The sequence below is a fragment of the Heptranchias perlo genome, chromosome 26 (assembly GCF_035084215.1).
Source record: "Heptranchias perlo isolate sHepPer1 chromosome 26, sHepPer1.hap1, whole genome shotgun sequence".
NCBI classification, from domain to species: domain Eukaryota; kingdom Metazoa; phylum Chordata; class Chondrichthyes; order Hexanchiformes; family Hexanchidae; genus Heptranchias; species Heptranchias perlo.
Window position 1 is genome coordinate 27,148,052 of NC_090350.1, and position 16,470 is coordinate 27,164,521.

General features: G+C 41.0%; 2 protein-coding genes across 3 annotated transcripts in view; one reads left to right on the forward strand and one right to left on the reverse strand.

The window, feature by feature from the left end:
- The window catches only part of mfsd2ab (MFSD2 lysolipid transporter A, lysophospholipid b), a 119,303-nt gene extending 102,849 nt beyond the window's left edge, over positions 1–16,454 (forward strand). Inside the window, exons 9-15 of one of the 2 annotated variants that reach the window (XM_068006614.1) lie at positions 3,051–3,172; positions 4,829–4,912; positions 8,123–8,206; positions 11,820–11,932; positions 13,825–13,968; positions 14,809–14,985; positions 16,066–16,454. In XM_068006614.1, the coding sequence (XP_067862715.1) occupies positions 3,051–3,172; positions 4,829–4,912; positions 8,123–8,206; positions 11,820–11,932; positions 13,825–13,968; positions 14,809–14,985; positions 16,066–16,120 (779 nt within the window). In that variant the 3' untranslated portion in view covers positions 16,121–16,454. The remainder of the gene's footprint in view (positions 1–3,050; positions 3,173–4,828; positions 4,913–8,122; positions 8,207–11,819; positions 11,933–13,824; positions 13,969–14,808; positions 14,986–16,065) is intronic. The other variant, XM_068006613.1, reaches the window with a different exon arrangement.
- Positions 1–16,470, reverse strand: part of LOC137342605 (polyadenylate-binding protein 4-like) — a 378,766-nt gene that overhangs the window by 19,739 nt on the left and 342,557 nt on the right. The window lies entirely within an intron of this gene.

Below are 16,470 nucleotides of genomic sequence, written 5' to 3' on the forward strand. Positions count from 1 at the left end.
AAAAAACTCTCATCAGCTTGCATTCAGTAACCCTTCAGATTCTTTACACAGGGCTAGGGTGAAACGGTCCTTTTGAATTCTTTGAAAAAGTACATGAAGTTCTATAACCTCCTAAAACAAACACAAACTGTTCACCTTCTGATACTTGAGTTGTATTTGATCAAGGAAGCATAAAAAGTTTCTCCTCACATGGCTCTTTTTAATTCCTCGCTGTTTTTAATTGGTCAACAGTCTTTGACTTTAAAGGGAAATCACAAAGTAACTATTGGTTTAAAAAAAGTAACAGCCTTCCGGTACAAAAGATTAAACAAATAGGCAGTGCTCTTGACTTCTTCAGTAATAGAAGCCACTTGTAAAGAAGGGTGAGAAAAGACCAGCAGGCCCAAAGAGCCTGGTGCAACCTCATGTATCACCCACCCCACCCCTAGCAAAGTTGTCTCGTGGGAGGCGCAAAAAATACCTGTGGCCAATTCACTTCTTCATGTCTAAATCAATATCAAAATAGGTGTAGTTAGAACAAAACAAATGTCTTCCTGCCAGTGTTACCAAACTTTCATTGTTTAGGACCAGTTTTCCGAGCCAGCGGGTAGGAGAACATTATGGCCTCTGCTTTCCTGCCCTCTAGTTTGCTCACAACCCCTCACAGCTGGTTTTCTCCTACTTTGGCTGCTAATTTTCTTCTTCATCCAGCAGCAGGTGATGTAAATAGGAAAATAGATAATAACTGTATGTGAATGAGGTGTGGAAGGGTGAGAAGTTGGAGGCGTTGATTACTGTTTTTGGGCACACAAGGTTCCACAATAAGAGCCCATGTAACTATGTTGTGATGTGGCTTTGAACTTGGGCAATTGCTGAATTTGTATCCAACTTGCATTTTGATTCAAAAAGAGCAGTTAATGTGATCACCTCCAAGAACGCTTCGGTTTTATTACACTAACCAAAGCAAGGATATTTATATTTAATCAAGTATTTATTCAATCTTATTGAATAAAGGCTGAGTCAAATATTTGTTAACCCACAGTCAGTGTAGGTACTGTTATTTCAGTCTAAAATGTTAATGTAAAACTGTTCCCCCACATTCACTGCATGGCTGACCTTGGCTGGGCAGTCTAGAGGCAGCATTGAGCAGGAAATGAAATGCTTCCATTTCCCTTCCGTCACCCCAAACTGAGTGCAAAGAGTTAAACATAAGGGCAGCTAACAAAAAGTACTGGACGGGTGGCAGCACTAGTGTAAAGAGGCATTGTCTTCATGAGGACGCATTTGGCATACTGTATGTTTGATGGGGGATTGCTGATGGGTAGAGGAACAACCAGGCATCATTTTCGCAAAATGACACTGCTGGCAAGTGATTTGGTGCATTTCCACACAATGTACGTTATTGCATTGTGTTTGGCAACTGATCTAAGCTTGTTTACTCCTCCTGAACTAGAAGATCATACATAGATAATCTCATTACCTCCCGATCCTGGGACAGATCAAATAAGCATTCTGTCAAAGGTAGGGGAAAGACACAAGAAGACCAACTGCTAATTTCCTGAGATTCTTGTGACAAGGAACATGCAGACCAGTAGAACTTGCTTTATATTTAATCTTATCAGAGAACTAATTTCAATATCATCATCAGTTTGTAAAATTCCAAAATACCAAACCATTTTCTCTGCATAGTTTTAATCCCCGTTTATTTCTCATTAGAATGCTGTTAATATTGTAGAACTGGACAAATTGTTTTCAGGGTCTAGTGCAGTAATTCTAAGAGGGGGTTGTATTAGGATAAGAGTGCAAGTGAGTTGTTTTAGGATAGAAATTACAATCAGAGCTGTTCATATGAATGTTTAACACAGATACTAAATTATTCTGTGAGCTATTTTAATATGGGTTAACACCTGTTTTAAAATAGCGCAGAAGGACATTGTGTATGAGTACTTTAAGCATTTCCATGAGAACAGTGTGAATTGCAATTTCTACTCTTGATTATTGTCATGGTTTTTTTCATTGGAGAATGGCTTATATTTACTCTGTGACATGAGTATAATTCAAAAGTACTTCATTGACTGTGAAGCACTTTGAGACATCCTGAGGTCATAAAATATGCTATATAAATGCAAATTCTTTATTTCTTGGTATCCAGTAGCTTTTTTCTGCTACTTCTACCATTTCTATCCAAACCAGATTTTTTCACTCTCCTATCACTTATATCTATATAATTGATCCATTTGGGTGAGGAAGAACAGCTGAGCTTTTGGTAAAGGATTAATTTTTCAAAACTTTTTGACTGAGTTTCATTTTTCCTCTTGGTTATCTGGGGAGCTGATGAGTTGAACAATACGACTTCCCCCAAAGGGAAGATAATTGATCAGTAAGTCGATGAATGCTGACTTTGCCATCTGTCTTATCATTGGCACAAATGATGTCAACATGCATGAGCACATCCTGCCAATCTTTCCTGCTCATCAAAGAGCAATGCATAGTTCAGGAGACTTAAAAATCACAGAGAAAGTGCACCTTACAAAAACAGGAAATTATTGCTGATTGATGGGGAAAATGGCATGGTAGTGTGTAGAAATGTAACTTTAATAGAATTGTATATTGTGCTTTGACCTCTGGTCTTGCATATGGCTTGGATTCTGCTGACCTACTATGCGTGTACGGCATTCTAGACACTTCCGTCTAAAATGGAAAGATCCATATAAGCCGTCTTGCAGTGAATTCCTGGTTTCAGCTTAGACATCAAGGAGGAGGTACTAAGTAGGTATCTGAGTCTTTCCCTGTGGGATGTCATCTTCAACCTGAGCCTCTGTCAAACATTTAACATCCTGGCTTCAAGATGGCATAGACAAAGGACCAAGTTGCCTTCTTATTGGGGAACCTAAACAGGAGTAGAAACTAGGAAGGGAGGTAAAGAGAAATTAATAATATGAGGATTCTAGCACTCTGCAGTAAAGTAGACAACTTATAACATTGCAGTAAGACCTTGATAAGATAGGAGAGAATTTCACTGTACAACTGGTTTTAACTTTTTAGTTCTAAGTTTTTATTTTTGTCTCTAGAACCATGTAACAGAAAGGCACAGAAATCATTCTCCTTTTGGAAAGGATTGAAACTCGTCATGAGCCATGGACCTTATGTGAAGCTGATCATTGGCTTCCTGTTTACGTCATTGGCTTTTATGGTAAGAACAGTATTTTCAAACAGAATGTCCAAAAAATCCCAAATAGTTCTTGCTGAATGTGATCCTGTGTAATTTAGGTGTTAATGCTGGTTGAGGCACAAGTGGAGTATAGGAGGGCTGCTAGTGCTGTATTTGTGATAGAGAGATATGGGGTTAAAAATGCAGCTCGGGGCCAAACAGGACACTGAGGTTGTAAACAGTCTGTTTCGGTCTGATAGTGACCAAGGGGTGGGATGGAGTCGGGGTGAGGGTACGGCATTTATGTGGAGGGCCAAAGACTATAGCTTAGGTCTACCCATGTTTAGCTGGAGGAAATTATGGCTCATCCGAGATGGTATGTCGGGCAAGAAGTCTGATAGTGCAGAGGCAATGGACAGTTTGAGAGAGGTATGTTGTGTGTCATCGGTATATATGTGGAAGCAGACCTGTGGATAATGTCGCCAAGGGGCAGCATGTAGATGAGGAAGAGGAGGAGGCCAAGGATGGATTCTTGGGGGATTTCCGAGGTGATAGTGCAGGAAAAGAGGCTTCTGCTAGAGATGCTCTGGCTACAATCAGATAGGTAAGAAAGAGCAGTCTCACTGAGCTGGATGACGGAGGAGAGGTATTGGAGAAGGACAGTGTGTTTGACCATTTTGAAGAGTGCAGAAAGGCCAAGAGGATGAGGAGGGATAATACACTCTGGTCACAGTCACAGAAAATGTCATTTGTGACTTTAGTTAGGACTGTTTCTGTGCAGCTGGAGGGGTGGAAACATGATTTCAGGGATTCAAAGAGACTTACAGAAGAGATGAGCATGGATCTAGGCAGCGGTGACAACATGTTCAAGAACTTGGAGAGGAAAGGGAGTTTGGAGATAAGGTGATAGTTAGCGAGGACAGAGGGCTGCGGGCGGACTTTTTGAGCAGAGGGTTGATGATGGCAGTTTTGAAAGGGAGGGAGACAGTGCCTGAGGAGACAGGATAATTTACAATGCCAGCTAGAATGGAAGCTAGGGGGGAAGTGGGGTGGTCAGGAATTCATTGGGAATAGAGTTGGAAAATGCAATAGCCTAGAAATTATTCTTGCCAATGGGTTTGTATGACATTCTTCTGTCCACTATTTTAAAACAGGCACTATCCTATTTATCTTAATCTAGTAGACACAGGAATATCTCATAAATAAGTTAAGCATTCAACACAAATATCACCAACAGTTATTTGGATGCTAGTGCTCCTATATTAGCGGCATTCTTTGGTATTCACATTTAACTAGCCTGCAGTTGCAGTAAATTCAAATTCAAATACATAACTGCTGAAACTGATCAAAGTTACTAACCAGCCAGATCCCCCTACAATACTGCATGAGGAGCAGGTACAAAAGGAGGCACTACCTCCCCCCCAGAGTATCTATAACCGCAACTGTAACATTGTAGATTACTGCAGTGAAAGATGGTGATTTTGTTTGAAGGTTTGCCTATCAAATTATTTCAAAGTTTTAAAATGAGGAAGTAAGAGGAAAAAGTGACAGGAAGTTGGTCAATTTTTAATTTATAGCTTTCCCACAAAGAAATGTATTGCTTGAGAGTCAGGGTTTCGGATATTATTCTGTATTATGTATTTGTGATTTGTATTTCAGATTATTTTACAAAACTGATATGAACTGTTCTTCTTTTAGCTGCTGGAAGGGAATTACGCACTGTACTGCTCCTACACACTGGGATTCCCCAATGATTTCCAGAATATACTACTAGTTATCATGGTAAGAGTTGTAAGCTACCCTTTTGTACAGGAGAGAAAAGTACAACGGGAATGTAATTTAAGCAGTTAACTGTTACAACACATCAATCGCAGAAGCAAGTTGTTTTAAAAGCATTACAAAAAAGTGGAGTGCTATCAAACGTTTCTGCCATCAGAGGTATGACTGAGTGATAGCCGAGATGTGTTACACAACTTGCAGATATTTCTAAGACCAGCTTCACCCCCATCCTCAACATTCCCAGAAGGAAGCTTTTGTGTGAATGTTATTTGAGATTTGAATTTTCATTTGTCCTCCTACATTGTAATGTATGTATCATACTTTCAAACACTTTCAATCATCACAACATAAAATAGACAGTGACCACTGGGACCGTCACTGTCCTTATGGTTAGTCCTCTCTTCATATTTTGAACAATATTTGAATGTGACTGCAAAGGAGATAGATAGTAAGAATCAAATAAGGTCCTAAATTATGTCTTAAACAGAAATAGGAATGAAATGTTAACAACTTTGCATTAGCTTTGTGCTGTGTTGAGTTTGCTGTTGCAATACATGAACGTTAATTCCTCGCAGCAGAATTAGACCTTCGCAGCTTAGTCCTGCTTTATCAGCGAGATCAGTGAAATCTCCATTATCACTTTTCATAATTGCTTTAATTGAAAAAATAAAATTGGAGACAAGGTAAATCAGGAAATGGTAATTAGGTGAACCTCACCTTCAGTTTTAAAGGCCTGAAGATTGTAGGAAAAAGGAAAGACTGAAGGAGGTAAAGAATTCCATAGCTTCAAGGTCCAGGGAAAGAACAAATTAGAGTAGGAAACTGTGCCGATGTAAGCAGGAGGAAGAAGAGTACGTAGGATGGTGTAGTTAAAGCAAAAAAAAAGCATTGATTACAGTAGTATCAATAAAATAAAGAATACACAGCAGGTCAGTCAGCAAAAAGGAGAAAAGACCTGATTGTTTTGGGTATAAACCCATCTCAGAACCTTGTTACAGTTGAGAACGGTTGTTAGGGAGAGATTGGAGTTTGTTGTTGGCAGTGAGAGAAGAATCACCTAACAGATGCATGTGTATGTACTGTCCAGGATGAGAGACGTTCTGGAAGGGAACAATACTGAAGTCTTGGATGCAGCTTCAGCAATGAAGTTACAAAACTATAGTTTGAAAAGTCTTTTACAGCATTTCTGAGACCAAAGATCCTTTTGTTCATGGGGTACATCAGTCTACGGTTTACTATGTCACTGTCAGTATTTGTTGAAATGTTGAGTGTTCTGTGCGATGGAGAGAAGTGCCTTCTTTTGAAAACTGCAGACAAATGTCAGTTTTTAAAAAAATGCGGGCAGCAATTAGGGAAAACTGAGGAAATTCCAAATGGTATGTGGGGGTCCTGAATGGATTCACCAGAAACACTATCCAGGGAAACTGAGCCTGCTTTACTAATCCTCCACTGTTGATGAGAATTGCTCCTTAATGTATGCTGCGGCATTTCTATAGTCAGATAGAGAGCACAATCCACTACAAAGGGTGGATATGAAATTGAACACAGAAGTGCACCTTTATCCAGTGATTAAGAAAAATGCGGCTGCAGGCTACAACACAAGCATTATTTGAATAGCAGAGAATGTGCACAGACTTGGAGAGTATTGCTTCATTTGTTTTATTTTCTATAGAACTCCCCAAATTTCTATAATTTCCAAAGCTGCTTAAGTAACATTAGATTATAATGAACAACTTTGCATGGTAAATAGCATTCCTTTCAGTCGTAACTAGAAGCATTTGTACTGGGCAGATAGTGAAATGTGAATAGAGTGTGGGTGTCCTTGAGCTGAACACTAATGCCTTTGTTCTGCTGTTTCCCAGGCGTTGTGATATGGAGAAGTGCATGTGTATTCTTTTATACAAACTTCACTGAGTGATAGACACTTTCTTCAGCAAAAATAAAGGTTTCAAAAGTGGCTGGTGGAATTCAAAATTGAATAAAGGTCCCTAGAGATCATTCAAATTCAGGGTAAGGGACACTGAGACAGAGGCAGCTTGCTGCTAAAGTGCATGAACACTTGCACATTAGCTCCCTGGAGCAGGGTTGGAGACCTTCACGGTTTAGTCTTCCAATGTTCAGATATTCATTAGCACTTCTCAACAGTGATAGTTTTATAACGGTCATTTCACTCACAGGGTTTTTGGAATGAAAACAATTTTTCAAAGAGCCTTTTGCTGGTGGGAGTGAATTTGGTTAAACTTACAATGTTACAGTTGCGGTTATAGATACTCTGGGGGGGAGGTAGTGCCTCCTTTTGAATGCTGCAGATTAGTGCCTGTTAAAAGCATTGCATTGAAACTAAGGAGTGGGATGCAGGCAGTGATCCTTACTAAGAGGTGGGGTATAGACAGCGGTCATGGGAAGAAAGAGGAAATTGTATTGAACTAATTCTATTGGGGTCTATGCTTTCAAATGATTGCCAAGATTCACACAGTGAAGGGAAAATGGAAGTTTTTTTTTAAAAAAGCCATGTTAAACTTTATTTGGGACATCTACATATTATAGACGAGTTTTTAACAATTTCCTATCTGTTCATCTTCCTAGGGGTAATTAAATAATCCAGTTCTGGATACCCTCTTAAGCGCGCGCACACACACAGGACAGGAAATTATGCTGTACATTTTGCAGCGTGTGATGGGACATATTAGGAATGAATTTGTGTTTATGATTTGGCAGGCTGAAGATTAAGGTTTTTCATTGACCAATAAACAATAATTGCCACTGAATGTACCCAACAACCTGATTGGAGAGAATGACCTATATAGCCAGAGTTGAAATTTTACATTTATTAATACTGTTACTTTTCATCCAATTATAGTTTTGTCAAAAATGGAAATGCTTCAGTGAGCTGTTTAATCTCATGTGGTACATTTGGAGAAAATCTCTCCAATTTTGAATTGAACGTAAGAATGGCACTGTTAGCACATTAGGCCCCGGCATTGCCAGTATACTGTTCACTACTACCTTTATGAACAAAAGGGCACTTTCTGATGAGCATGTTCTTATCCCAAATGGGTCTTTTGAAGATTTGAGTGTTATTTTACAAATGAACCTGTGTGGTAAGCTGTAATGAAGATGAAATTCCTACTACAGTGGAGTCACCTGTGTGGAATTTGAACTCAACATATCCAATCCTGTGATGTAATGGGAAGTATCTCCACTATTTTTCAGCTCTCTGCAACATTGACCATCCCTTTCTGGCAATGGTTTTTGACCAGATTTGGCAAGAAAACTGCTGTGTATGTTGGCATTTCGGTAAGTTTAACCCCACTACCTAAAAATGTAGAATGAACCAGTGAGATATTCTATTGTTTGTTTCTGAGAGCTGCCGTCTTTAAATCTTGTCCCTTAGTGTTAGTGGAGAAATGTGTTATTGACAGAAGCCACAAGCATTTCGGGCCGAGTTTAGGAAATGGAAATTTGTTTTGAATGATTTGAGAAAATACAGTAGAAGCAATATTCAAACAAATGTATGACAGCTCAGGCAGCAATTATTTGTTCTGTTGGAATATTTAACCTTAGATAAGTGAGCAGTTTAGCGATCCAGACCTGAAAGTGTAAGCTTTGACCCGCAGTTTGTGCTGAGTAAGTTCATCTCAGCCAGGGCCGTGCTGCAATTGTCCCAGTGATTCTCGGCTAGGGACAGGATGAAACAGCCAGAGCTCCTGCTCCCGATTGCTGTCCAGCAACCCCTGCTGCGAAGTGAGTATCTGTGGACTTTGAAGACAGGATCGAACTTGGGGATGATGTTCCACTTAGTCGAATGGCCTGCCATCTCTCACTGATGTGAATAATGGCAGCAAAGGGCAGCCAGCACCCATGGAGCTGTATCCCAACAAGGAGTCAATCCTCCAGGTAGCAGAATGGAGAAACTTAATGGGGAGAGAGGGTGAATTATATGAAAAATATTGTGTTTTTTTTAATGAGGTGCGAGGAATCAAGACTCTGTTTAAATGCAGCTGATTAAACTGAGGGAATATGTACCCTCAACAGTCATCATTCTACTGTTGCACAACAGAGAAATACATGAGTTAAAGTAGGTGAATTTTTCTCCCTTCTGAAAATTGGCCCTGTGTATATATCAAATATGCTTTATCGGATCTTTGTGTATAGTTTGGTCATGGGGCTGTATCCTTGATGTTTATATATCTAAAAATATTATGGCCTAGAAATTCGATGATGCGGCGCCATTTTACAGGTGTAAAACACACCAAAGTGGCCAGTATGGCATGCGATGCACGCGAACCAGAACTCCGCCGCTTGCTTTAATAAACATTAAAAGAGGCGTCCAGGGACTGTGCCTGAAATGGGTGTTGGGCCCTTTTCAAATGCAAATAAGGTTGCCTTACACCTGTTTAATGCTCCCTTTACCAAATCGGTTTGCCCTGATCGCAGCCACCGCTGGACTGGCTTTGTTCAGAAAAATCAGGTCTACATATGGTCTAACCAGCAGTCCTTACAGGGACTGCTAAAGGCTGCCACCAAAAAGGTAAGTTTTTTTAAAAAATACTTACTTGAATGTGGAGCTGGGTGCAGCTGGAGTGCTCCTCCTGACTCCGCATTAAAACCACAGGCCGCTGCCGGCCACTGCTCAACCCTACCCCCCCCCCCCCCCGCCATCCAAACACCACCTTAACCTCCCCTACTGCTCGCTCCATCCCTCTCCTGATAGCTTCCTTACCCCCTTTCTTGGTCACCCCCCTCTCCCGATCACTCCCCCCACCTTTTTGTAAGATTTACCTGAAGGCCGCTGCCAGCCAGGCGAGTTGTCAGGGGATGCCCAGCAGGTGTCTGCAGCTCGTTAGTCTGAGGTAAATGAGGCCCGAGACCCAATATGAGGTGGGCCTTGGGCCTCTACTTGTTCCACAGGCCTCAACATTTAAAAAGCCAATTGTCTTGTAAGTCACATAAAGTAATTAGCTGACTCTCCGGCTGCTATGTCTTGCCTCCTCACCTCCACCCCAAACCTGCGTAATAGTTTCCCATTTCCTGCATCAATGAAGGCAGCTGAAAATTCTGATGATTAGATCTTATCCTCTACCAATACGCCCTCATAAGTCTTGTCCTAGAAAGCAAGCCAGTTTTAAATGTTAAACAAAATTATATACTGGTTCAAAAATCTAATCAAAAAACCTATAAGGGTGTGAGTGGCATGCTGGATTAATATACTGCGCTTTCATCTGGGACCAAATCCAACTCATACAATACTACCTACAATACAAACTTAGTTTCACATGGGGCCAATTATCTTTAATGGGCCAAGGCATTTCAAATCTGCCAACAGTTCAGGTTTTATTTTTCCCCTGAATTCTGACACAATGTAGATTGTTTCAGGAAACGCTTTATTGCTTCCTGATTCAAGAAAAGATTTATTTGCAGATAAGCTCTGCTGTTCTCTTGTATTCTTTGTCGAATTGGTGCAGCACTAGGATATTGAACAGGAGGTTTTTTGAAATGTAAGTTAGATATCTTTGTAATGTACTTTGAACTGCATTCTTAACATCATAGTGTATTAGTCCAACATGTCAACACACAAGATAGCGTACGACCTTTTATCCATCAAGATAATAAAGTTCATGGCTGTATGAAAATAGTGGCTGTACTTTGCACTCATATTGATCTGAATTGTGTTGGTGCACTGTGTAACCATTGCAGATTGTCCACGTGGAAGCTAGTAATGTTTTTGACAGCATCGGTTTCCACATGCCCTCTTTCAGAACGTGACCAGTTCATATTTGTTATTATGAATTGACTGACTCCAGCTGCATCATAATGCAGACCAACGAGTGACTTAACCCTGAAGTTGAACCAGCCACCCTCGGGGTGGGGTGGGGGGCGGGTGGTGGTGATGGAGATCGTGGGTCTGGGGGACGTTGATCGTTGATCGTGGCAGGTTTGCTTGGGGGGCCGTGGAGGGAACATTCCTGCTCCTCCTAGCCCACAAGCCCTGCTGGAAAGGAGCCCTGGGAAACCCAGCCCGCTGCCTCATTATCATATTTAAATTACCGACCCACCTCTGGAGAGCAGGTTAGTCGCCCGCCCCCCAACCCGCCTCCATTTAAACCAGAAGTGGCCATTGGAGGCGGTTTGGAGTCAGGTTTCAGTTTTTAGAAATTTTAACCCCTGCCCCTTTCCCACCCTTCCTGGGGGGGTTAAAATTCTCCCCTATATATTTGTACTTATGATTATATTAATATTACATTGGACAAAGAAACTGCAGGATTCCAATCAGTAGAATTCTCGGAAGTATCAACTTTGGAGAAAGTTCCATTTATATTTATTGTGACCCAGTGCAGAATTGCTCAGTTTACTGGGAATATTTGTGTGAGGTGGAGGATTTTTGTTTAATTCGTTCATGGGATGTGGGCGTTGCTGGCGAGGCAAGCATTTATTTGCCCATCCCTAATTGCCCTTGAGAAAGGTGGTGGGGAGCCGCCGCCTTGAACCGCTGCAGTCCGTGTGGTGAAGGTTCTCCCACAGTGCTGTTAGGGAGGGAGTTCAAGGATTTTGACCCAGCGACGATGAAGGAACAGCGATATATTTCCAAGTCGGGATGGTGTGTGACTTGGAGGGGAACGTGCAGGTGCTGTTGATGCATCCTATTTATTTCTCTTAGCTCTGGATGATGATCCAGGTTTTCCACTTCTGCTTCACTAGCCTGCAATTTCCTGCCCCTTCACTTTTAATGGGTGGAAATTCAAGGGCTGTGAACGCAGCAGCAGACAACCCTGGCCAATGTGTCGTGTGTATTGTCAAAGCTGCAATGGTGCTCCAGAGCAGTTTCTTTTGGATCAGCTCTTTTGTCTGAGTGGTGACTCGCAGCCTCTGGATTCTAATGTGTGCATATTTTCTTTCGCCCCTTATGCAGTCAGCTGTCCCGTTCCTCATCCTGAATGTTCTGGTGAAGAGCAACCTGATTGTGGCGTATGTCGTGTCATTTGCCTCCGGAGTGAGTGTTGCTGCTGCTTTCCTGTTGCCATGGTACGTGACATTTTCTCAGCAGCTTACAATTACATTCACTGGCTTTGTAATTCTGCTCAGGCAGGTATTTTGTGGAAGCCCAACTAATTGAGGAACTTATTCTGGAAACCAATGGCCCAGTTATTGTCAAACATTTTGCGTTGCCCCGGTGAGAAATCTGCAGCGTAACTAAGAAGTGAAGCCACCAAATGGAGCACATTGCATTTTAGCAAGAAGCCTGAGGTCACCTGCTTATTTCAACAGCTCTTTGCTAATAATTTAGATGGCAGAGCACAGAGTGACAGGGACCCAGCAGTATAACTGCATGCTGCCAGCATTCTCCACTCTAAAGTAGGTTCTACTGTGAAATAGGCAGCCGCAGTAGAATGGGGCCATTAGAGAGCTGTACCAGTAATTTCTATGGGGCTCTCCCAATGTCTCGCCCTAACTTCGGTGGGGGATCAGCCAAAACCTTGAGGCAAAGGTGTAAATGGCCATTATGTAATTTCTCCAAAGTTTTCACCGATTGTCCACTAATGTTACGGTGGGAGATTGGAGACCACCTTCCCCCACCCCCCCACCACCACAGTCATTTTACCCCCTAATACTTTAGTTTAGTGCTCATACATTACATAGATAAGTATGCTAGCTTCATTAAAGGCTATTGACTCCCTCCCATCCCCGGGAAAAGGATCATTGGTGTACATGACCATTGATCACATGGGGCTCAATTTTGAAATGGTGGCGGGTTGGCAGCGGGGTGGGGGGTGTGAAGGTGCGTGAGGCAAACCCAAATTTAAAAAAAACTTAATTTTTCCGACACGATCGCGATGTAATTGATGGAGATTAAAGTTGTTTCTGGGTTTCGTGCCCAACAGCCAGCCTGGGGTGGCGGGGGGGGGGGGAAGAGAGGAGAGAAAGAGAGAGAAAGTGCGAGACGTCATCCGGCACTGGAACAGAGTGTGGAGGGTGCTGGAGATCGTGGGGGGGATGAGAGGGGGGCTGCTGAGAGGGACATCGGGGGCTGAGAGGGACATCAGAGAGGGAGACATTGGACATCAGAGCAGGGTGGAAAGGTAGGTTTATTTTGTTTTTTAACTTTGTGCACTTTTTTTATTTAATTAATTTCGTTTATTTCTGTCTGATCCGGCCCTTCACGCCTTCACCAGGCGTGAATCGGAAGCCGTGGGAAAGCCACCCAGGTGAGTTTAAAATAGTTTTAACTATCTGCTACGTCAGAAGTAAAGTACCTTAAGTACCTCAGGTACATTTGGCTCTTTATCATCCTGCCGGCTCTAATTGCCGCCAGGACTTCCGCATTCATGAAGCGCGCGCGCCCACAGGTGCATCTGTGGCAACCCCGGAAGTCAGTGGGTTGGAGCCAGCTTCCGAACCCGCTCAGGATTTTCGCAGCCCCCCGCCCCCAGTGCACCTGCAATTTGATCTTAAAATTGAGCCCGTTGTGTTTCAGAATCAGAGTCTTAATTCTGCAATCAGTGAATGCCTATACATTTCTTGCACATAAAATAGAAAAACACTTCAGGCACCCAGTACTGATCCGGATAATTATTATTTGAACCCCTATGAATGAAAGCCTTTCTTCTTTCTATTTGCCAAATGACCCACACATAGTGGACAATGAATGGAGAAGCCTGAATATTAGTGAAATGTCGCAATTCCTGCAGTGTAGTTTTGTTTCAGTATGCAAAAGATTGTTGTGCTGTTTGTTTTTGTGTTCACAATAACTATATAATTCATTGACTATAATTAGCAGGAAATGAATGATAATTTCACCATTTACAAATATATCATGATGCCTTACTGATTAAAAACTGTAATTAAAATTCATGTCATCTCTCTGAATGTTCTAGCTGTTCAATGTTAAGATGACACTCTGTTTGCCCTCTTAACAGGTCTATGTTACCTGATGTGATTGATGATTTCAAACTGAAGAACCCAGAGCTGGTGGGACATGAAGCAATTTTTTACTCTTTTTATGTCTTCTTCACTAAGTTTGCATCTGGAGTGTCTCTTGGAATCTCCACACTAAGCCTCGAGTACGTAACTTTGATTTACTTTCACAACTAAGTACGTGATGAGGAGCTAAAGATGGGCAATAAATGCGGCTCTGCCAGTTTCGCCCACATCAGAAAATACAAATTAAAAAAACACCTCAAGGGGTTGACCTGGTAACTCATCAGCAAAGTTAGAGTTAGCAGCACAAATGGGATTTAGGTCCTAACCCACAGTTCCTCTTGTATTACTTAGGCTAATTAAATAAGTTAGCTGGAAGTAATTGATTTTAAATGTAAATTATATTAATCTGTAGATTGTGCAGTGGTTCCAAAATTGCCTCTATGAAATTATTATCTTTGTGTGTCTTGTCCATTATATCATTATATCCTTGCAATGTAAGAGATACATCATGGAGATGAACTTGCCATATCCAGTCTAAATTAAAATCATTCCAGTATATTTGTAAATAATGTATTATATGGAACCATTTTTGATTTTTTTTTGCCCTAACAATATTTTCTCATTAGCTACAAATACATGTCTGACACACCACTTTTAGTTTGTGTTGAATGATCTGCACATCCACATATACGGAGAACTAAATATCTCTATTCTACTTTATGTTCAGTTTAAAAAGTTACATTTTCTCAAAATCTACTTGTGTATTTTTAAGAGCCAGATCTGTCCACCCCCATTGTATAATTCAACAGAATGTACAGTGCTTGACAGCAAATCCAGTCAATTCTTGAATGAGTGACAATTGTCTTTTTATTTTAATGATCTAAATTTCTTCTAAACTACAGTATCGTCAAGTCAGGCTTATCTGGTGCTGTACTAAGCAGTTACTGGAACTATTTTCTCATTTTCTTTTTCTCCCACAGTTTTGCAGGTTATCAGACCCGGGGATGCGCCCAGCCTGATGCAGTGCACCTAACCCTGAAGATGTTGGTTGCTCCAGCGCCCATTTTCCTAATTGTACTTGGACTGATTCTTTTTAAATTATACCCAATTGATGAGGAGAGTAGAATGAAGAACAGGAAAGCACTTGAAGATTTACGGTGAGTTTATAAAGAAAATTCAAGTTCATTCTTGCTTTTGCCTTTCTATCCTGGCTGACCTCTTCCATGTCCCCTTGACTGAGGACAACAGAAAGAGTCGTGGGTTTCTGATGCCCACATCACAATAAGCACCATCAGTAGACTATATTTCTCAAGTAAATATTTCAGCAGAGTACATAAGAAATTAAAAGATGTTACGACATCAAAAAATGGGTCCTTTCTTGCAGGCTGCATTTTTTAAAAAAAACCTTTGATAACGCTCCAATGTAGACACATACAAGAGGGGAGAGGGGATGTCCTTTACTTGAGAATTCTGCTACATATCGATGAGTGTGCAATATATCACTGCTTTTGTAAAGAGACCTGCCTAATGGCCTGGTGAAGACCAGTCCCTACTCCTCAGAGGTGACACACGATCAGAGACTTAATCCAAGTACACCACACAGTCTGTAGAGAATGAAGTTCTGATCACAATTGTGTCTCACTATAATTGGGACGATGCCTTCAATTAATCATTAGATTGTCTGATGTGATGGTGATTCCAGAGCAAAGTAAACGCATATTGCTTTGGTACTGTCAAGTCACAGGATTATAGTTGTGCTTTAATTTTAATGCTTTGCATAATGTGGCTGGCCTGACTTTTGCAATGGTCTTGTTAACCAGTCATCTGCGGCCCTTTTACAGACATGGTTTTCACAGGTGCTGCTCAAACCAGGAAAGCCCTGATATAGCAAATAAATGCTACTTCCAGAGGCTTGGCCTGACTGCTAGATTGCTATATGGACTTTACCAGTCATTGGTCATGAATTACAATTTTCAGAGAACTGTGCATGTTTGCACGTGCACAGCTTGGCTGTACCCATTGATGTGGAATCCAATAGACAATATAAATAGGGGAGATGGGGGTGGGGGGAGGATTCCGCAGCAACCGAAGATCTTGAGTATGGCAGAACTGCATCTTCTTGAAATGCTTTTGTAATATATAGAAAGGCCATATATATTAAGTGGTTCTCTTGCAACATAATTTCCTGCTCTGAGTGAACACTTTTTGTCATTGTTCTTTTATTTTCTCCTTTTCAGAGACAATGGTCAAGACTCAGAAACAGATTCAAACGAACTCGGCAACATTGTATAACAAATGGCCAAATGTTTACGTGCTTTGAGATTTGTGTACAGTGTACATTACATTAATATGTGAAAGCAACACATCATTCAAACAAGACTTAAGTCAAGCCACAAATGGATTCAAGCTAACTTCCTACCATTGTATAACATGTTTATGTTCTGTTCATACTGAGCACAGAATTTGTACAGTGTACATTATATATGTTCTAATTTAGAAAAAAACTGTACAGATGGCTTAGTATAATGTAAATTTATATAAAATTCCTAATTTACTGTATATATTTGAATTAAAATATTAGTTGTCAAAAATACTAAACCACTGACAGATCTTCAATTATTCTGTTTTTCTTTACTCATTCT